At 42.1% G+C, this 21,417-nt stretch overlaps 2 protein-coding genes across 2 annotated transcripts; one reads left to right on the top strand and one right to left on the bottom strand.

Annotated features, from left to right (window-relative positions):
* Positions 1-715: 715 nt before the first annotated feature.
* LOC133005705 (epithelial membrane protein 3-like) lies at positions 716-2,188 on the bottom strand. Its single transcript, XM_061075474.1, has 4 exons — positions 2,111-2,188; positions 1,895-1,997; positions 1,631-1,771; positions 716-1,013 (listed from the first exon to the last, which is right to left on the bottom strand). The coding sequence occupies exons 1-4, from the start codon at positions 2,186-2,188 to the stop codon at positions 838-840; spliced, it is 498 nt and encodes a 165-aa protein (XP_060931457.1). The 3' UTR covers positions 716-837.
* A 3,466-nt stretch (positions 2,189-5,654) lies between these two features.
* Positions 5,655-19,686, top strand: ccdc30 (coiled-coil domain containing 30). Its single transcript, XM_061074631.1, has 29 exons — positions 5,655-5,658; positions 5,880-6,039; positions 7,030-7,034; positions 8,421-8,623; positions 8,840-8,960; positions 9,192-9,382; positions 9,629-9,715; positions 10,178-10,255; positions 10,695-10,848; positions 11,272-11,343; positions 11,619-11,731; positions 11,829-11,950; positions 12,059-12,251; positions 12,345-12,443; positions 12,974-13,102; positions 13,198-13,335; positions 13,546-13,724; positions 14,211-14,478; positions 14,726-14,839; positions 15,719-15,889; positions 16,121-16,330; positions 16,616-16,773; positions 16,885-17,050; positions 17,478-17,599; positions 17,772-17,913; positions 18,037-18,173; positions 18,380-18,497; positions 19,134-19,198; positions 19,392-19,686. The coding sequence occupies exons 1-29, from the start codon at positions 5,655-5,657 to the stop codon at positions 19,597-19,599; spliced, it is 3,927 nt and encodes a 1,308-aa protein (XP_060930614.1). The 3' UTR covers positions 19,600-19,686.
* Positions 19,687-21,417: the final 1,731 nt, after the last annotated feature.

Raw genomic sequence — 21,417 nt, 5'->3', positions numbered from 1 at the left:
TTGGCTAACACCAAAGGAGAGGAACTACGTTTACAGTTGTTATGGCAACAACCTCAGTTGTTTCCCTCTCTTTTGGTCTGTGATATGTGTCTGTGTGTGTTCGTGTGTCAATAAATAAGCATTACTATCTATCTATCTATCTATCTATCTATCTATCTATCTATCTATCTATCTATCTATCTATCTATCTATCTATCTGTCTATCTGTCTATCTGTCTATCTGTCTATTTGTCTGTCTGTCTGTCTGTCTGTCTGTCTGTCTGTCTGTCTGTCTGTCTGTCTGTCTGTCTGTCTGTCTATCTGTCTGTCTATTTAATCTATTATTTTTTGTCACATCAACAATTATTACACACATATACTATTTATAGTTTTATATATATTCCACATGCTTTATGATATAAAGTCATTTTATTTTACAATATTTTATTATTTTTTCATTAAAAATACATGATTATTATTACACATGTTACACTGTATCTTTTATTTTTATTATTAATATATTCCTGATATGAAAATTTGGTTTAGTTGATATCAAATGAAAAAACAAATGTCAATATTATGCTTAAAATATATGTAATAACACAGAATTATTATAGGATTTTAGGTAGGAGTACCTACTAAATACACATTTGAAAGAATTTGAAATACCCCAAGGTCTACAATACTAAATGAAAAATACATCATGTTTCCTGGTATTTTTTTCCAATATACAAGTATCTACAATCCATAATCACATAACATAGACATTTGGGAAATTTTGACAAAATTGAGAAGTCAGGTCAATACTCTATTTCCTAATACTGCTGTTGGCATGGTGTTTGTTGCTCTTTTCTTGTATCACTCTTTCTTACGCAGGTGAATGTATATGACGCCGCTGCCCAGCAACAACGGGACACACACCCAGGCCAGGATGTAGCAGTAGCCAAAGTGTCCAGAGGTCTGCTCTTTGGAGCTGGGGAGGATTTCCTTGTTATGAAGTGTGTAGATGAGAGCTGCAGAGAAGGCTGCCAGACCTGGGAGGAGGATGGAGACAAGTCAGCAATGTTTGCAGCTATGCTCTTTATTCCATGTGCTTATGAATTGCTGTCATATCAATGGGAACATGTGAGCAGAACAACAAAAATCATATCCATGTAACACAATATTAACTTTTTGTTGAATATGTGTCAAAGAGTTGTGGTGTTGGTGTTACTTATTAATACAGACAATCAATCAACAGGGGTATGTCGAAGTTACCATAACAGAATGGGCTTCAGAATCAGACATATACCTATCCCACTTCAACCATAACAAAGTCTAAACTGTAGAGCCACAGCACGTTATACCATGTTTTAGGTATAATAATAATAATCATACTTTTAAAAGTAGCCTAGGTTAGGGATAGAAAACTGTTCCTGTAAGAAACAATACTTTATTTTGTCCAAACCGGACTCCAACAACGTCTTGTTCACTGAGACAAAACATTTTCTCTTCTGCTCTTCCTGACATATAGAAAATCTTGTCTGTAAATTTTAACCAGACACAATTCATTTGGCTTCATCTTCAGTTTTGTAAGAGCGGGAACTGCCTTTCCTAATGTCCTCATCGTATAGACACGTATCAGCAGCACATTGTTTCATTCCGCCGTTACCTGCAAACACTTGACACAGCCCGGTGAAGTAGAAGAGTCCACCCTTAGACATGGTGAAGAGCTGACCCAGGAACACCAAGAAGGAGATGGAAGAGAAGACCACTGACAGAACCATGAGGACCTGCACTGCCGGGAGCCACTCTGAGAAAACATCACCATATCCTCAGAGAAAAAGACTTGGCTCTCAAGTTTGACCTTTTCTGAGAGAACTGTTCATGTAAGGCAACGTTCACGGAGGCCTGAAACAATGAAACTGCCGTTTACCGGATTCTTTGGAGGATGAGCAAAGCCAGGTTCCTGTGAAGTTGTCGAACCTACAGTTGTACCACAGATCTGAGTTCTCCAGGCCGTCCCACACCCACCAGGACTTAAAGAGAGAGAGAGAGCAGACATGACACACACAACTGCATATGTCGTACTTATGACATTATAATAATAACAATAAGAGGACAAACATCATGCCCGAAATGTGATTATTACCTTCTCCATGGTTGCAATGAACAGCATGGCCAGGGTGATGAGATGCAGTAGGGTCACAAACATTAGCAGGTAAGCCATGTTCAAATGTGCTGCTTATTAAAAACAAACAAAAACAGGTTAAATATGGGTTCAGGCTACAACCAGCATCCACCACTGAAATAGTGTGTGACTGGTTTTACACATTTACAACTTCCACGGGGGGAAATAGCTGTTGGGGCACTTTCCTGTTATGCCTTGAAACACTTAATGGAAAATTTGAGTCGTGCTGAACAAAGTATACTCTGTGTTGCATAAGACCCTGCTTCCAAAACAGAGCGCAGCGAGTTACTTTTAAAACTTCTCTGGGACTGTGCTTGTGCGTCGCCGCCTTTTAAAGCAAACCTGCAGAGCAACTGGGCGGCCCAATCGAAAATCCAAATGGTGCCAAAATATTTACCCAATTAAACTCCTCTGAATGGTCGTGTTTGAGGCTGTAATTCATCTTCCATTTGGATTTCATTAGTGCTGCTCCACTTGTAAACTTTCAGAGGAAATTAAAGTCTGACGGAAAAGCCTTTGAGTCTCAATCTTACGCCGCACACACACACACAGAAATAAGGCACAACAAACAAGTTAGTATCCTGTGAAAAGGAAAAAATATAGAGAGGCAAATAAATAACAGCATGAAATAGTCCATGAAGATCTCTATCTGTAGGAGAGGTCCATCGGGGTGGGCCTGTGGAGTCCCAGTCAAATTATGTCCGAGGAGTTCATCCATCACATCAAAAGGAGTCAATCATTCAGGGCAAGTTATTAAAAAACAGAACTGGGTGGTTCTGAAATAGTAACTTGAGTGTAAATAATCTATCAATTAAGACACAAACATCACAAATATACAAAAACATTGTGTTGTGTTGTTGCTCAGTTGGTAAAATAAGTCATTTCAAGAGCAGTGGTAATAAAAAACTGGATCTTTTGATGGCAGGAGTTTTTGCCCATTAAGTTTAGAGTATTTTATAAGGATATGTGATCCAAGAGTCCCTATCTGTGTTGATACATAAACAGCTTCCTCTTGTCACTCTTGTTTGTTTCACTTCTAATGTATATAGTGTTTTATCTTTTTATATTGAGCTCTTTTGTGTTATCCAATATGACTTTTCTCTCTTTTTTTACATATGACATTGCTCTCATTGGATTTCTGAGCTGACCTATGCTTCTCACCCAGCACTTTTTACTGTGCTGTTGACCATGGGTTAATCTACATAGGACAAATAAAACTTGAATGTATCTACTCGTACCACGATTTATCAAGATTAATATTGAAATTCTATAAAAAGTCAAAGAAATGTCTACTCACCACAGGTATCGTCGGTTCCTCTGAATCAAACCTCTTATGGGCTGTTTCACTACTCTACAACGTGTGTGTGCCTCTGTGGTCCTCTCCCGTCTGGAGTTGCCACACCCCCTCTATTTTTTTCAATCACTCCATCCAAACTTTCCGAGGAGAACGCCCATTTCCTCTGTGCAGAACAGAGCTCCCTCTCAGTCCCTCGGAACAACATCACCATCCAAAAAACACTGAAATGAGAGACCCACCCATGGGCAGCAGAGGCACGTAAAAACCCACATGAAAAGACCTCCTCTGTAAACAGTCTGCTGGAACCACTCTTTGGTATAATGAGCATACACCAACCATGCCTCATTACATTCATTACTCTTCTCGGTGGGTAGTTATGAAAAGTTATCACATAGCTGCAACATAGCTCACATTTCTACACTGGGACATGATGAGTAATCTGAGTGCACTGGTCACTATGAAAACATCTGGGTGGGACACAGTATGCAATCTTAGCCTGAATGAATGTTGTAGCTTCAGTGGAGGCAACAGGAAAACAACAAATTATCAAGTTTTAATACAGCAATTTTACACTGGGCACTGATTTAAGAGCATATTTGGACATATTGAACTGTACAATGTTGTGTATTTTCTTTAATCATCTTTTTTTTAACAGATTTACTATAATAATTGTAGTCGACAAAATCGACACACATGTGTATCATGACCAAACAAACCAAAAAGTCTATAGGTGCAATTTGAAAAAAGCAACAGGAGCCTGCTTTTTAGCATTTAGTGGCCATTTTGGCCATATTCCACATTTTTACTTTGAGGTTCTTGTCCCAGGGCTTACATCAGATCAACTTCAAACTGAGATGAGTGTCATCACAACAAGATGGAGATACAAACTAACTCAAAGATCGATTTTTCGTCACACGGTGTGACTGTGGTGTGGCGTCAAAGTTTGATTACACGCCATTAAAACACGATGTTCGCGGACATACATGGACCATGAATCCTTTGATGCTGAGCCGTAAACAAACCACTCTACTCCTGCATTAAGAGCGAGCGAAAACCAAGGTGAAATGTTTAATCAAAGGGTCTAATTCAATCATTTCTAGATTTTTGAAGGTAGCTTGCAATAAAATGTTTGACTACAACTCAATACACTGTACTTTCTGTAGCAGTAAACCAACTAGCACCACTGATGTATGCCTCAAGCGTTCACACTAGGTCTATAGATAGATAGATGGCGAATAGTTTAGACATACATTTTAAATGTTAAAGTTAAACATAGATTTTAGATCTAAATGTTAATTTTAAAACTAATTATCAAACGTTAAACCTAAATGTGAAATCTTAATCTAAATGTTAAATCTATATGATAAATCTAATAAATGTTTCACATCAAGGCAAAACAAACAGAAATGTACGAACTTATTCCTGTATTTGAAACCATGTATAATAACGTGCATATTGCTCCATTCATTCCTATTATATTTCATGTTATAATTTAAATATAACACTATATGAATGAGATAGACTAACGGCAAAATTCTAAGATAGAAATGATCAAATAATATTAAGCTTCACAGGAGCCTTTTTTAATTTATTGCGTGCACTCTATACATGCACCCCACAATACAACAATACATACAATCATCTTGAATTACAAGCTGTTTCCCAAGGATGAACCCAATTTTGAGAAATGTTTATTACCCATAAACTTTTTACAGGCCTATATAAACGGAGCCTGGCCCTCAAGTGTAAACCTGTCAGTTACCTACGTTTATTGGAACATATTTTTCTTGATTAAAAGAACAACATTTCATTGGTTGCAAATTCCAGGACCGACTGTAGGGTTGCCAGGTCTGTGTGATAAAAATCGTCACTTTTTTAGAATATAGACTAGATGAATATCCCTTGGATGATGCAGATTTGACCCCATGGAGTTAGTTTCATAGACATCGATCATAAAAGCAAATAATAATTTCAACAGATGTTATTTATCTGAAACACGTAAGGAATCATATACAGTGTAAATTCCGAGGGAAAGCCGCAGTGTATCTGGCAACCCTGAGTGCAGCTGTCCCCTGTCTCTCCTCTGAATGGTATGATCCGGTGTCCCCTGTGTCTGCTCCAAATGGTATGATCCGTTGCCTAGGTAGCAGTACAAGCCAGTTCACTCAACCACGCCTGTACTCGAGCTTTATTTTCCTCCTACCCGAGATGGGTGAAGACCCGCTTCTGCCCTGCCTCTGATTGGACCAGGATTAGGCTCGAAGAGTGGTGATTGGCTACAAGTAGATACAATATCCGGAGAAGCCAATCAGAGGCACGGTGAGGACGGCTCTTCACTCAACTCGGGTGCAACTAAATGACACCGTTTCCCTGCGCTTGGCTTTTCATGTCGCTGTTGCCGTTTGAAAGGTGAGTCAAACTGTATCTCCTCAGGTGGTTTTGAGCTCCATCACCTCCAGGGAGCCAGCGGTGAGGCCAGAGTATCCGGGCCCGGCACAGAACCCCCCAGGTCCGGCCCGGACCGAGCCGAGCGGCCGCCGGAGAGAGCCATGGCTACCGCTAGCCAGCTAGCCGAGTGTGGAGCGAACCCACCGTAACTTTGCCTGGAACTTTGCTAACTAGCCCCCGCTGCGGCTCGTCCCTGGTACCAGCTCGGTTCTGTACCAGCGGGTCAACACCAAGCGGGTTAACGGGACCGGGGTTATAAAAGCCACGGACGTCTTTGTGAATCATAATGAGCCTGCGTGGTCAGAAAAGGAATGCGAGTAAGTGGCTGTTGTCCGACATAAAAACAGTTGCTCCTCCTCGTCAGACATCTTGGGGCAGAGGGCTCAGCTTGAATTTAAAGGTCTTCGATCGTCCCCCATAAAGTGAAAGTCTTCCTTCAATGGTAACAGAAGTGACAGTTGTCTGCACATTGTAAGAAACTAGTGTTTTACTATATACACCAGAGTCAGGAAGACGCCTGAACAGGGGATGGAGCTGTTACTGTCCATCATGTAAAACTCTCCATGATAACACTGCTGCAGATAGCAGGTCAGCATGGAGCTTTGCATGGCCTCAGGTGATCTAATGTAGCTCATCTGCTGCTCTGGGTGTGTGCACTTGCTTGTGGGAAAGGAGGGAGCTTCAGTCGAATCTAAAATTCACGAGCCTGCAAGTCCTGACACGACCTGACAGCATTGTTCTGAAGTTTGTTGTGTTTTACAGGTGAACACGTGGACGAGGGACGTTGTCATGGACGAGCTGTAACAACAACTGGGAGTGATGGAGTATGAGGACGAGCTGATCATCGCTGCAAATCGAAGCTGGTTCTGTGTCGATACCATGTAGGCTGAGTCGATTCCACCACCGAGGAAGAAGTCCATCCCTCACATGCAGCTTTGATACACTGTACACAGGACCATGGATCAGGAAGAGGTGACTTTAAGCTTTAATTTATTCACAGATAACACTGTTAATATGCTTTGTTTTCAGCAGACTTTTTTTATTTAACTTTAACAAACTATTTCAATCTGCACACAAGTGACATTATTATTATTAGTTTCCTCTTGTTCTCTTATTTCGTTTTTCTTTTTGCTAGGGCTGGTGGGATGTGACCAAAAATGATTCTCATATCAGTTGAGATCAATGACTTTTGCGATTAAAGATGACATTTTTATTCCTTTTACATTAAATGACTGGAATTTTTCCACCGACTGAAGGGTGTGTTTTTAAACTCCTCTTTTTGGGCAGAGAATGACACTTGATTAACATCAAAACATAGATCAATCCTGTGTTATACCTCCTTACTGTTCCTGCACAATGTATAAGCATTTTATTGACTTGGATCTTTGTCAGATTATTATTGATGGCAATTTTGCTACGATAATCTTTGATCTTGTTGCCCAGTCCTAGTTTCTGCCATTTATTGGACAATGGCAAGAGGCTGTGGCAGTTTGTGTGATGTTTAAGTAAACCAGCGATGGGTGACCCGATCCTCAGCTGAAGACAATATGTGGCATGTTGGTGGAGCTGTAATTGCTGCTGTAGTGGTCTAAATTCTCCATGGTGGGGCCGGCTCAGGTTACAGCCCTACACAGCACACAGTATTGAATTCAGTAACAGGTGTTTAGTGCTGTCGTGCCACACTGTTGTTGTGTCCGTGTCCTGTGTGTCACTCATGATCAGATCAGTTTCCTGCGAGGCTGGCAGCCTTGATGTTGAACGCTTGTGTCAATGCTGTAGTTTGCAGGATAGTTTGTTGTATCATTGTTTGGCGTAAGTAAGAAACAAATGTACAAACAAGTAGTTTGCTTATGTTGCAGGTTTAATGGCGTGACATATTGGCGTGAGCTAGAATGGCACTCTGTAGAGCACATACCTCTGCCAAGACCCATCGGACCCTTTTTAATTTCATTCAAGCTGCACCAAATTTCACATACCTGATTTCTCTCATCAAGATCCATGTATTATTTTCAGGGAAAACTGTGAAATTTTTGAAAAGCACTTATCTCGCAATGTTACAGAAAGTGAAGGAAATCCTGGATCCTCCCCTGATATGGATCTGCACCAAAGTTTAATGGGTTCTTCCCTGACCCATACCCTATCCTGGAATCATGGAAATGTATGACGTAGCTTTTGTGTAATTTTAATTACAAGCAAACGAATGGAGAGGGTTGAAAACATTCCCTCTGACTTGGTGGTGGGAAAAAACAGCCTCTAGAAGACTACAACACCACAGTGCATGCAAAAGATGAAGACATTCGAGACTATCTAACCATGGAATTTTCTACGCCTGTCGCCGTGTGAAGCATGAGCTGAAGAACAGCTGTGCTATAATAAGCAAAGCTTTACAGAATAACAACAAGCCGTGTGCACAAGGCTACACATTTACAAGTTTAGTTTGTTGGTATTTATCCTTACAAGCTGCCACTTAATTCAAGAGCTCAACAGTGTACTGATTAACACGATATCAGATCCCATAACATTCAGCCCCTCCTCTGGGTCCTCAGCTGCCGACGGAGCTGGACCAGATTTCCATGCGGCTTCAGGAGGATGGCTTGCCTCCGGCAGCCAGTGCGGAGGAGCGGCAGCGACATCTGTGGCAGCAGCTGCTCCGAGGGGAGACGAAGCTTCGGTCAGTCACACAGGAGCTGCAGACCTTACGGACACAGCAGGCCAATGAGATGACGGAGGTGAGACCCTTCAGTGATTTTAGTTCATCAACAGCCTCATAAGTGTTACAGACCCATCGACCTAAAGTTTGTGTGATTGAAGTTTCCCAACTATCCAGCTTCATTGAAATCTAACTGGTAAAGTTAATGACTGGGCTACATTTAAAATATTCTCATTGTTCTTTGAACTGAAGTCACAGATTAAGTTACTTGTGTTTTTCTCTCCCTGTTCGTCAGGTGGAGAGCTATGTTGCACATATTCGTGGTCTGCTGGAAGAGCGGGAGTGTCTGACTGCAGACTACGAAAGAGAAAATGAACACTTGCGACACGAGCTTCACCAGATCAGACAGCAACAAGGTGAAGTCAGTGCAGATGTAGTTGGCGCTCTTTGCTTTGGGTTGTAGCATTGCTGGGATTGCCATCGAGTTTCTTAGCTGGATGTTCTTAAAACATGCTATAAGCTAATTATTTTTTTCATTATCTGTCATTTAGAGTTTACAGCTAATTTGTTGCTGTTCTGTCTGGTCCTAAATGTTTATTCTTCAACCTGCCGCACCAACAACTGACCAGTGTAAACCTTTACTTCAGAGAGCCAGGCCAAAGAGCTGGCGGAGATGCTGGCTCAGGAGGACCTAGTGGAGATAGGCTTGAGCAGCCCCAGTGAGCAGGTTGCTTACCTGCTGGTGGAGAGGGCCACGCTGCTGGAAAGGTTGGAGGCGGCTGAGAGGAGACTGGAAAGTCAGAACCTCACAGGAAACTCAATGGAGGGCCACCACCAGGTAAAAGACTGTCCTACACCATCAGGGGACTGTTCCTCATGATGTGTTATTCATGGATGGCTATCACATATAACCACTTTGAAATATTGATATAATATATATGGTATGTAAAGCAGTCAAGTCAATTTCCACCATCACTGTCTTCAGTCATAGAACATTTTCATACTTCATGCTGAACTATCCAAGGCAAATCCTGAGGCCTCATAAACAAGGTAAAGTGAGTCTCTGTTTTTTCTATGGAACCAGGGACAGCAGCACATTCACCACATGATGGGCGACGAGCTGCGGCAGCGGAGGGAGAATATGCAGAAGAGCCTAGATAACATGACAAAGGTGAGTTGACTCTTACTGTGCCCTGGCTACAAATCCTGAAGATGTTTAGTTTAGGGCTGGGCAAGTTAACTCGTTTCAATTGAGTTAACTCAAGTGATGAGTTAACTCGATTAATTATTTTATCTCGCATTCACTCAGGTTTGATTATTTATTGATTTATTGTGAAAGTCAGGCTTTTATTTTGTGAAAGTCTGTTGCTGACTGCTGCAGAACAGGAAAAAAGAAAATAATGCTGCAGAACAGGAAAAAAGAAAATAATTGGCGGATAAACAATCGAGTTAACTCATCACTTGAGTTAACTCGATTAAAACGAGTTAACTTGCCCAGCCCTAGTTTAGTTTGATTTAAGTTTGTGAAGAAAGAGACAAATTCTAAGTATTTTTTCCCAGTTAAAGTACAAGAATAGTTTGGTAGTTATTTACTGTCTGTTGTGATTCTACCCACACTGGTGTTTCCTCTTAGCAGTGCCCATCCCAGAGTCCGTGGAAGAAGCTGTTTGGGCTGCGTAGGTCTGGTCAGAGCAAGCACAATATTACCCCTGTAGGTCTCCACCTCACAGCGTATACTAACTCCGTAACTAACACCAGTGTTGTGATCAAACGAGGGCATCACTGGCCTGTCTGAAACTGGTTTGACCTTTTTGAAATCCCACACTGAAAAAGGTGCCTTGAAAGCTGCACTGCCACCATGATGCAGACAACCTCCCTTGTCTCTGTAACGTGCCTGCCAATACAATTTTCTAACAACAGATGAGTGTACAAAAATGGTGTCTAGGCAGTACAAGCATGTCGCATGTGTACTTTTTGTCCCACTGCTTGGATGCTCGTTCCTTTCCAGGCCTGCAGCGGTGATGAATCTCCACCTCCAAAATGCATGTCTCTCACAACAGCATGGGCCCCCTTTTTTTTTAGCTCCCAGTATTCTTTCCCGCTGTACTCCTCCCACCACACACCACGCCTAACTGATTCTCAAACATCAGGCCCACAGCGAGGAGATCTCACAAGAGCGGAATGAGCGCCAGCGTCTGGAGCGGGACCTGGAGGAGGCGTCCAGGAGGCTGGCGATGGCTCATCAAGATATCCGTCGACTCACCAATGAGCTGGATGTGGCCAAAAACAGCCTCGACTCAAATGGTATGTTACAGACATAACAATGTGTATCCATGAAAGAATCATAAGTAGACTTTGAACGTTGTATTGATGTTTTTTCGGACTGATTACACTTACAGTTAACAATTATCTCTAGACATTATTTCTATTTTAGTGATTATAACATTATTACATGATAGCAGTTACTATGAATTTCACAGTACATGTGCAGCCCCAGTGCATTAATGTTGTTGCCTCAAACCTTTTTAATATGTTTTGATTTCTACATACTCTTATAAGATTTACACTAATAGTTAATTTATAATCAGGGTATGTTTGCAGAACTAGGGTGTTAATGTACTGCAGGAAATAATACAGAGCACAGGCGAAGTAAAGCTTTAAAATACACTGTTTATCAGACAGCATATTATCTGCTTCATAGAGTTTAAGATTTGCTTGTAATCTCAGGGTCTGGGCTTCAGGGAATGGTCCAAGAAGTAGAAAACCTCAGAAGGGAAGTGGACAAACTGAAACACTGTGGTGAGACAGACGTGGGTGTGATGTAAAATACTGCAAAAGACACCACCTGAGTAGGAACTTGATTTACTTTCACATGTCTCTCACCATTGGCGATTCTATTATTCTTCTTCTTCAAAAATATTCCCCCTGTCTCCCGTTCTGGCAATGTTTTGTCAGACTTGTACTTGTTCTTGACAAATCGACCACTTGCCTTTAACAACCTCTGTGCCCTATAGATGTTTGAGGTTACACTTACATATATAGTCATAGTCTGAATGTTTTTTTTCTCTCCATAGATTTGATGAAGCTGCAGCAAGCGAAAGAGCAATACGACAGACTAGATGTGGAGAACAGAGCTCTGAGGGAGAGAGTGCGCGCCAAAGAATCAGAGAAGAAAAATCTCCTTCAGGTTGATATCAACTAAACTTATTTACCAAAGTAAAAAATTAGAAAGACACAGACGTTGTTACAGCTGCTTGGTTTTGTTTGTTGTTGTGTTTGTTCAGATGACAATAAATGACGCAGACCAAGAATTTGTAGCTGAGGAGGATCGAAAAAGCATCAGCATCGAACCACAAAACAATCTGTCAGCCTCATCAGCTCAGGAAAAGGATCTCATTCACAAACGGTTCATATATTAAATCCTCAACTACTTCAAAATATTCGAAATTAGATTCTCAACCAGAGTATTCCCTACGGCTAATTTCTGACTTGTATCATCATCATTTGCCGTTAGGTGTCATGAGGCGATGGAAGATGGGCTGGTGCAGGTCAGAGAGCTGCAGCGGCAACTCCAGAGGCTACGCAAGCAACAGGAGGAGCTGGAGGAGAGGAACGAGGAGCTGGAGGCCCTGCTGGGGGAGGCCCAGAATGCCAGCAAGGAGGAGAGGCATCGCCAGGAGGGGGAACTGGAGGGGCTTCACAGGAGGGTAATGAGCAACACTTAATTCTTGCTTGATTTCTCAATGTGATTTAAAGATTGCTCTCTAATTGCTGAGAAATAATCTGAACTGGTCGTACAGATCAGAAGCCTGGAGGCAGAGCTGAAGAAGCAAGACGCACATGAAAAAATGATGAGGAACGGAGAAGAGGTCAAAAGCACTGAGTCCTACCTACAGCTGGTAAGATCTGTAAGGTTTCCTCTGTGATTATTTAATAGTAATGTGTCTAGAAAGAACAAGAAAAACTCCCTCTGAAGTCTGAATGCTTTTAATGCCAATATTTAGAATCTAAAATTAAGTGAAAATAAATGTGATTGAGACAGGGAATCGCTCTCTACACATAAATGAATCAGGTTATTTATTTGTAGTTTTATTATTGATTAGTGTTGGTAGAATGCTAACTTTGAGTCTATTTTTCATTTATTTTTATAACTGTTTTATTTGTATTTCTTTATCTTTTATGTAAATTCATTGTAAAGCACTTTGAGCTACATGTCTTACTGAATAAAAGACACAAATGAAGTTAATATTATAATACATTTTAATATGACTAATACTCTTCAATTTAAATATTACTATATAGCTCTCTCTCAGTTTCTGCCATACAAAGAAAATGTTGTGAAAAAATTGTAAACATTAGAAGAGTTAATATACTTCAACTTCCATTGCTCAATGCCACCTGTAAACACTTTGCACTCTCCTGTGTGAAGCACTTGAGGGACAGTAGCCAGGAGAGATTGGCTCTGCTGGAGGCCCGGCTGACCGAGGAGAAGGACTGGAGGAAACAGTTGGAGGTGGACCTCAGTGCTGCTCAGGCTGCCCTCAAGAAAGACAAAGGGGTAATAAACGCAAACGGAAGTCGAGACCTGATGCACAGTTGTTAGTTTAAACCATACAGTAACTGCATGTGATTACTTCATTCTCTACACCAAAGGCTTTGCAGATAGGTGAGCGAGAGCTGAAGAAGCTGAGGCTGGAGGTCAACAGCCTTCAGACAGAATGTCAACAAGGGAAAACGCTCATCAAGAGCCTCACACAGGTCAAAGGGGAAAAAGCAGTTCTGGAAGAAAAGGTTTGTTCAATTTACATCACGGGACATATTTGAGTTGAAGTAAAAACAAGAAAGGATAAAGAATTGAAAATGCACCACTAGAAATTACCAGTAAACCCAATAAGCATAAAGGGAAAAGTCTCAGAAATACTACTGCATGCATCATTTTGACATGTACTCTACTAAAATAAGTTTCTCTCCATTTTCCGTCTTGGACTCTGTTCCTGTCAGTTGGCCCAGATGGAGCGCGCCCACAATCGACTCCAGAGCGACCTAGAGCACCGTGTGGACAATAACCGGACCCATGAGGACCTGATGGAAAACAGGCTTCAGGTGGAGCAGCTGCAGGAGCAGGCTGATCGACTGAGTGCTGAACTCCGAAGCCTCCAGACGGCACACAACAGCCTGAGGTCTTTTGAGGCTTTTAGGAATTTCTTCAAATTGTTGACCAGTTGTCGCTTCGACTAAAAGATGAACTGATTCGATTTTAGTGTTCAAAGGTGTCAGTGACCTCATAAGTTTTAAAAAATGTATGTAGACTCAAACGGTACTGGTTGGCAAAGGCACACAAGCACAGGTTTGTAATTAAAATGTTCTACGGGGGAAGTGATTCGAGAACTGTAGAGCTAGTCTAGCTTTATCCTTCTACAGTTTTTTATAAATGGAAGTTGGTTGGAGAAGCAGGGAAATAGGACCCAGGTTTAGTCATGTGACTGCTGATGACCCCATTAATGTCTTGGGCATTTTCTGAATCTTCATCTGGAGGAATGTAAACGGCAGCAACAAACCCACGGCTGATTTCATGTGTGTTGAAATAGATTGAGTTGGGCTAGTCATAAAGTAGGACTGGAACACCGGCTCGTACTTGTGTGGAATGACTGTGCATGTTTTTCCAGGGATGAAATGGTTTCTGAGCGGCGGCAGAGTGCAGAGCTCCAGGCCAAGCTGAGCTCCAGTGTCCAGGAGAAGCTGGCAGCTGTGGGGGAGAGAGAGAGACTGGAGCTCAAGACCGAGCGACTCAATGAGCAGCTCAAGTGGCATCAAGAGCAGCTCGCCTCCACAAAGGAAGCACTTAGTAGCAGCCAGAAGCTGGAACTGCACACAGCTCATACTGAATCCAGACTAAGTCCAGTGGAGAGGACCAGGGATGAAAGCTTGGATCAGGTATGTGTGAAATCTTCTTGTCTGACTGTTTAGTTGGATAGATGTTTAGCCATTTGAAACAACAGTGCTGAGTAGAGAGGTTGTTCTTCAGCATTGCTGCTCAGTTTCAAAGTGATGCTGTCTGGTATTGATGTGTTTTGAGTGAGGCACCAGATCCTCAGTGAAAAGTCATGTTTCTGCAGCAGATCAGTGTTGACCTGCTCGTAACGATCCTGTAGAATTCACTTATGTGTTGTGGGGTTTGCAGCTTTCATGTCTGAAACAGGAGCTGAATCATACGCAGGACAAGCTGGGAGAGGAGCGGCAGCTGGCCCAACTGGCCCTGCAGGCTCAGGTCAAAGAAGCCCAGGCACGCATCAAAGTACGTATGACACGTACACAACTATGTCCCCCCCCCCCCGTCTTTGTTCAAGAGCAGCCTTTCAGTTTCAGAGGAGGACTTATTGATTTCATGCTCAGAATATGTAATGCTCTCACTCAAAACCCTGCACTCCTACTCAAATAGCCTCTGCTTGTGTTAACATCTGCTCTGCTGGTGCACTCAGATATTTTTTTAGCTTGGACAGATTTCCTGTGCCTCAGCTCTTATCCGTACAGGACTCTTATAGAAGCAAAGCTAAGGCACCCACATGAGGGCGAGGCAATTTAATTTGTTTTCCAATTTCAACAGCAGAGGAGAACTCGTAGAGCAGATGTTTCACATGTGCACAGAAGCTGCGCGAGTGTGAGGAGAAGAGCTGAAGCTGGAGCGCAGGATATCTGTCCGAGTACCGTTAGTGTTTACATGCAAATGTAGGGTTTTAAGTGACAGTATTACAAAATCTGAACCTGACAGCAATGCAGTTTCTGCAATTGAATCTAATTAAGGCAAGGCCTGTTCAGTATTTTGATTTCCAGTTGTCTTTTGGTTGCTTTAGTTTAAAAATCACTACAGCAACATTATACATCGATATTTAAGGGAGTATACAACTGACAATTGGTGATTTGGATAAAATGCAAATAATGCAATTAAATGTTAACATTTATAGCTTAGCTTGTAATATCTTCTCTGTTTTCCGTTCATAATAAATTCTGATGGTTATCAGAAAAGCTTCAGGCCTCCCAATTGTAGTGATTTGTAAGGATTTAAAATAAAAACAAATCTTTTCTGAAGCTGAAGACACTTTAGGCTACGTGTAGTGATCTGAACTCCCCTGCGGCATGAACCTGTCTGAACCTCATCTCTTATTTTCTCCTTCAGTCCCAGGACTCGGTGCTGAACCAGAAGACAGAGGAGGCCAAACAGATGAAGCAGGACCTGCAGAGGGCCCAGAGCCTGTTCACCTCAGCAGAGAGAGAGCTGCGCTATGAGAAAGAGAAGAACATGGACCTGAAGAGACACAACACGCTGCTGGACCAGGAAAAACTCAAGGTTGGGGTTTGATTACCAAACACTCGGAATGGAACTCTTAATCACTCTCTTAGTTTCACCTCATGGTGAAGGTAAATTACCATGAGCAAACAAGAAAATATAACACCAGCCTTAACAGGGAAGGAAGGTGCTGCTGGAAAAAAACCCTCTAACTGTTAGAACAGCTGTGACAGTGGTGTTTAACATCTATTTTTGGTTTTCAAACTCTTGTGCTGCATGTGTTTCCTTTAGCTTTGTGCAGAGCTGAAGCAGGTCCAGAACAAGCTCGTGCAGGTGGAGCAGACTCTCCACGCTCAGTCGGCTCAGAGCGAACGGCAGCAGCAGAGAATCAGGGAGCTTGAGCTGGAGCTGGCACGCAACTCCACGAATCGCAGCGCCACCACCAGTCTGCAGGAGGATCTGCAGTCCGAGAGGGCTCAGCTCATCGCAGCTGACAAGAAGGTCAGTGCTGGAGTGAGTAATCAGTGCCCTGTGGTCCCAGGGTTACTGGATCGAGGATATTTTATCATCAAATAGATCTAACTTGACCCTCAGTCAACCTAATTTAACCATGAGGATCAACTCTTAGATCATTGTCAGAGAAACCTACATTTTGAGATGTGGTTTCCAGTCTCCTGGCAGCAAAAGTTATGATATTGTAAATGTCTCCATACATATTCCCTTCTTTGGCCTGCATATTTTGTGTAATTTCCCTGAGTGAATCATGAGACTTTGTTGCGACGGCAGGTGTTGGAGCTGCAGCAGCATCTTAAAGGTGCCCAGCACCAGCTGCGTGTGGAGGAGGCTCGGGCCGGAGAGAGCAGCCGCCTGGAGCGGGACAGCAGGGACCTGTCTGACACCTTGTCAGCCCTGAGAGCCAAGCAGCATGAGGAGCACATCACCAGGTCACACACACACACACGCTGGTGCTGCTGACACTGCCCACTATCACTTGGTCCCAGTTGTGGTCAAATTGGGCCATAATGAACATTGCGACTCTTCCTGTTGACCCTCAGGAAGCTGTTGGAGCAGCGTCAGGAGGAGCTGCAGCAGCAGGTTCGCTCCCTTCGGCTGAAGGACGCCTCTCTGACCAGGACCAACACGGAGCTCAGCCACCGTGCCCAGCAGCTGGACACCCGACTGGCCGTCCTGGAGGCCGAGCTCAGCAAGGCCAGGGAGGAGGTAAAGAACAGTGTGCAGCAGTTCACTAGATTCCTTCTACAGTAAAGTGACTTACTTTTGGCAGGTACTTAGTTTGTACTTAGCTTTGAGTGTCATTTCAAGTACTTAACGTTGAACCTTGCATTCCTCATCTCACAGGTAAAGTAAAAACGACAATTTCCGTGCTTAGCCTTTTTATCCAGATCTGCTCCAAAATGTTATGGCTCTTCCTTGGGTCATGGCCCACCCCCGCACAAACTTTCATGGAAATGGTTTTGGTAGTTTTTGAGTAGTCCTGCTGATGGACAGACAAAAAAAGAACATGAACAACAACCTCCTGTCAGTCTAACGTACCCACAAATTATTTTGTTTTACCTTTGCCCCAAACTTGACTTATTCCAGTTAAAATTCTAAATCTACATGTGTGTGTGTGTTATGTTTCTTTCAGGCGAGAGACAGCCAGAAGTCCAGGCACAGACTGCAGGAGGAGCTGGCAGCCAATCAGCAGGAGTGTGACAGGCTGCAGGGAGAGCTGCAGCAGGTTCTCCTCCAATTTGACATGCGCGTCAGGTGAGACACATAAAACATCAGTGTTTTCATTGAATGCAATATTATGAACTTAAATCTTGTACTTGCTATATAATTTTTGATCAGCCCAATGCAGTCATAGCATAATCAATAATTAGAAGATGAGATGCTAGTGCCTTTCCTGCGATTAAGTTCCTTTGCTCCCTCAACTCAGGAAGTACGACGAAAAGCAGAGTCATCACAAGACCAAGCTGCGTCAGGCCAAACTGATCTTTCTCAAGGCGACTGCACAGAGGGACTGCACCATCCAGAGACTGGAGAACGACCTGGCGTTGGCCTCCAGCCTTTCGCACAAGGTCACAACCATCTTACAGGATGACGTTTGAATCCCACACAATGATATTTGAGCTTGAAAACAAATTCTAATGTCTCTCTTTTGTTATGTTTCCTCCTCTGGTCTCCTTGGTGGTGTCTCACAGGAGAAGGAAAGGATCCACACGGTGATGGAGGAGAATGAGAAACTTTTAGAGGAGAAGAGGGAACTGCTGAGGAACATGAGTGACGCAGAAGAAATGGGCAGCAAAGGCATGAGGACCGCTTCGACCATTCAACACAGGTATGTTCACACACATTTGTTTATCAGAATTATTAATCGTGAGCTAAAATAATCAATAAAGTAAAAAAAAACTAATAAAATGGGTTATTTTATGTAATGAATGTTTTCTATCAAAAGCAAAAATCAGGAATTCATGGGGTTTCAGTGAGGACATTAAAGACACACTAGTTCAATAATTTTCATGAATGAGTATTGATCTTTTCAAGGGTCAACGTCTTAGAAGTGGAAAACAGACAACTACAGGATCGGACCCTGAAGCTCTCCAATCAAGTTAGTTCCCTAGAGCGTGCCCTGAGGAATTCCCAGTCATTCTACAGCCTAGAGGTAAGACTACACAGCTAGTATGTTTATGACATAATGGGACATGCCACTTCACTGGTATTTTTTTAACAATTTTAAAACAGCTCTTACATCAAGTTTAAAGGAGATATTTGGCTTTTTCAGTTTTACCCGTTCCTCTAGTGTGTTATAAAGTTTTTTTGTCTGCAAAAGGTCTGCAAAAAAAACACAGTCTGTAGTAAAGGGAGCTGCTCCACCCCCACAGAAAAACTGCTTTGTCAGTAGTCTGACCGATTTAGCGTTTAGTCTGGACGGCCCCTAACAAAGCCGGGTAGAGCGGAGGGCAACATTTTCTGTATGTGCGAGAAGAGGTGGACCAATTACAACAGAGTGGACCAACTAGCCAATCAGAGTTTAAAACCAAGCATTTCAGACAGACGCTGAAAATAGGAGCTGCAGCAATGCACATTAAAGGGAAAGTGATGCGTTTTCTGAACATTAGAGCATTTAAACCTTTTCCTGAAATAACCCAAATTTAAATCATCAGCCCGAATATGAGCATAATATGTCTCTTTTAAGTGAAAATGGTTGTGGCAGATCAGCTACCATTAGCTACAGAGAAGTAGCTGTCTGTGTCTTCTTTTGTTTGTTTGTTTTGTTAATGGTGAATATGCTCAACAGAATGCCAAGAAGATGCACCCCTCTGAAAGTCTCTGTGACAGCATCCTACATGCATCTACGCTAAGGTAAAGCAGTTCATCGTTTTTGCTTTAGCTTCATATCGGAAGATGATAGAAAATGTATTCAGCCATTTTGTAAAGATTTGAAAGAATTCCCAACTTAAATACACTCCGTCATATCACACTGGTTGCATTCACATAGACGTGTATGCTTGTTTGTGGCTTTTCCTTCCTCAATTTCTCATATTCGTGTCACCAGTCTGATGTCAGGTTCATGTGACCCACTGGACATCCTGGACAAACTCTGCCGTGGGAAGGTGGGCGACCGAGCGGTGATGGACAGCACTCGAGCTTCTGTCTCCTCACACCAGCTATCGGAGCAGGGCTACCTGAATCTCACCTCCCCTCTGGTTTCTCCTGAGGCCAAGGGCTCGGAGGAGAGCTCTAGTAATGGTGACAAGGTATGAAAGCGTTCTGACTGCGGCTGTGTTTGCAACAGCAGGAACGTGTGCTGTAACTCAACATGTTTGAAAGCACTTCGTATTCGCCGCCTCCGCTCGAATTAAAAATCTGATTTTAAAAAGGGTGAAAAAATATGTTGAATTGATTATAATAATCAATAATTTTCAATAGAGTAATAAAGAGTTCTGCTCAGGGTGATATCACTTTTGTATTGCAACGAAGATTCTTGTTTGACTTGCAAGTGCTGCATTTTGATCCAGGTACGAAAAATTTATTGTATCGGAAAAAGATAAGCCAGTGTAAGTGTCAATCAAATGTTTGGTGGCTATGATTAAGGGAAAAGGATAAAAAGAGAGTTTTAATTTAGAGGCTGACACAATATTGTTTGTATGTGTTAATACGCCTGGAGAGCTGAGGCCTGTAGTCCGAAGCGAGTTCAACATCCACCGGATATGTTTGTGTTATCCAGCTTCTTTTAACCTGACATCAGACTGGATAACCTGTGCTATGAGGCTGGTTATCAACTATCTCATTTAACTCTGGGTTTTCTTATCCAGCTATGAGCTTGTTCATGTGGAAGAGGTGGAGTTGTTACTTACAGTATAAGCCACTTAGTCAGAACCACAAAGAAAGTTGAGTTTTTGATTCTGTATCTTGAACTTAAACCTTATTTACTGACAACTCAGAGTTAAACCTGACGTTAGCTAGATAACCATAGATTGTGCTGCTTTGGAGTACAGACCCCAGGTCAGTTGTTTGCAGCAGTAAATCATGGCAAATCTGGATTCTTTGAAAGCCTTGTGTTTTGTTTCATGGGAAGGATATTGCTTTTTTTTTTTACCTAAAGATACTGGGTAAGACACTGTACTCCACACTAGTGCAGTAAATGTCAAACACACGTTTCACCTGTGGATTTGAATAAGTTTAAACTGAGCACTTTATAAGATGTTTGACTTGTGTTTACATTTGAGATAATGTAGCAGTTAGATTTCAGCGGCACGTATGTCTCCCCCAGTTAAATTGAATCTGGGCAGTGTTTTCTATGAAAAAAGACCTGTGGTGCTGTATGTTTATGGTTTAACTGTGTCAAAAAAACCTTTAAACATTGATAATGTTGTGGACCCACTTTGTCTAACATGACACTGTGTGGTAAACGGTCCTCCTCCTGTCTGAGGAGCGGGTCAACTGGTGCCACTCCAGTATTTACATCGTGCAGCTTGGCTTGTGGTTTAAAAAAAAAAAAGAGAAAACATCCAAAATGTGGGAAAAGCCACAGAAATCCAGAAGTTAGTTTGGTCTATTTTGAGACTTCAGAGCTGTTTGTTTCTTTTACAACCTCGAAGGTTTCTTCCAGGGGGCGCTCAATCACAAAGTACTTGTACTTGTATTTTAGCCACAAAGCAGAGAGGTGAGTTTTATACATAGTATTAATGAAATGTCATTAATTACCACTTTTAATATGCTCCGTGTCAGTAAGGGTTTTATACAGTGGACGCTTTATAGTCTATTTTGTTTTCAATGTGCCTGAAATGATGAAGTGTTCCACTTTAACTTGCTGCTGCCTGCGTGAACCCATGTAACAACAAAAGCCTATAACGCGACAGACATGTAAGCTGTGATGTAGATGTGTAAATATGTTTTTTTTTCAACAAGATTATTTTCGTAAATAAAAGCAAATAAATAAACAGAGTACTTGGTTTTATTTTCCCTTCCCCTCGCTCTCTATAATAAAAATAGAACTGTTGGCAGGATCACGTCTCAGTAAAGCCGAGTTATCACCGACGAATTTGTAACAGTCTGTTTATTAAACAAGGTAAAGATAC

This window comes from Limanda limanda, chromosome 7 (assembly GCF_963576545.1).
Source record: "Limanda limanda chromosome 7, fLimLim1.1, whole genome shotgun sequence".
In the NCBI taxonomy this organism is placed as follows: Eukaryota; Metazoa; Chordata; class Actinopteri; order Pleuronectiformes; family Pleuronectidae; genus Limanda; species Limanda limanda.
This window is presented reverse-complemented; position numbering and strand designations above follow the sequence as displayed.

Bases quoted from the DNA above. Each gene is read 5' to 3' on its own strand.
- LOC133005705 (XM_061075474.1), bottom strand. From the start codon at position 2,188: ATGGCTTACCTGCTAATGTTTGTGACCCTACTGCATCTCATCACCCTG. The intron at 1,998-2,110 runs GTAATAATCACA...TCTCTCTTTAAG, and splicing joins TCATTGCAACCATGGAGAAG to TCCTGGTGGGTGTGGGACGG. The intron at 1,772-1,894 runs GTAAACGGCAGT...ATGTTTTCTCAG, and splicing joins CTCATCCTCCAAAGAATCCG to AGTGGCTCCCGGCAGTGCAG.
- ccdc30 (XM_061074631.1), top strand. The intron at 11,732-11,828 runs GTTGATATCAAC...GTGTTTGTTCAG, and splicing joins AGAAGAAAAATCTCCTTCAG to ATGACAATAAATGACGCAGA. The intron at 15,890-16,120 runs GTTGGGGTTTGA...TGTTTCCTTTAG, and splicing joins TGGACCAGGAAAAACTCAAG to CTTTGTGCAGAGCTGAAGCA.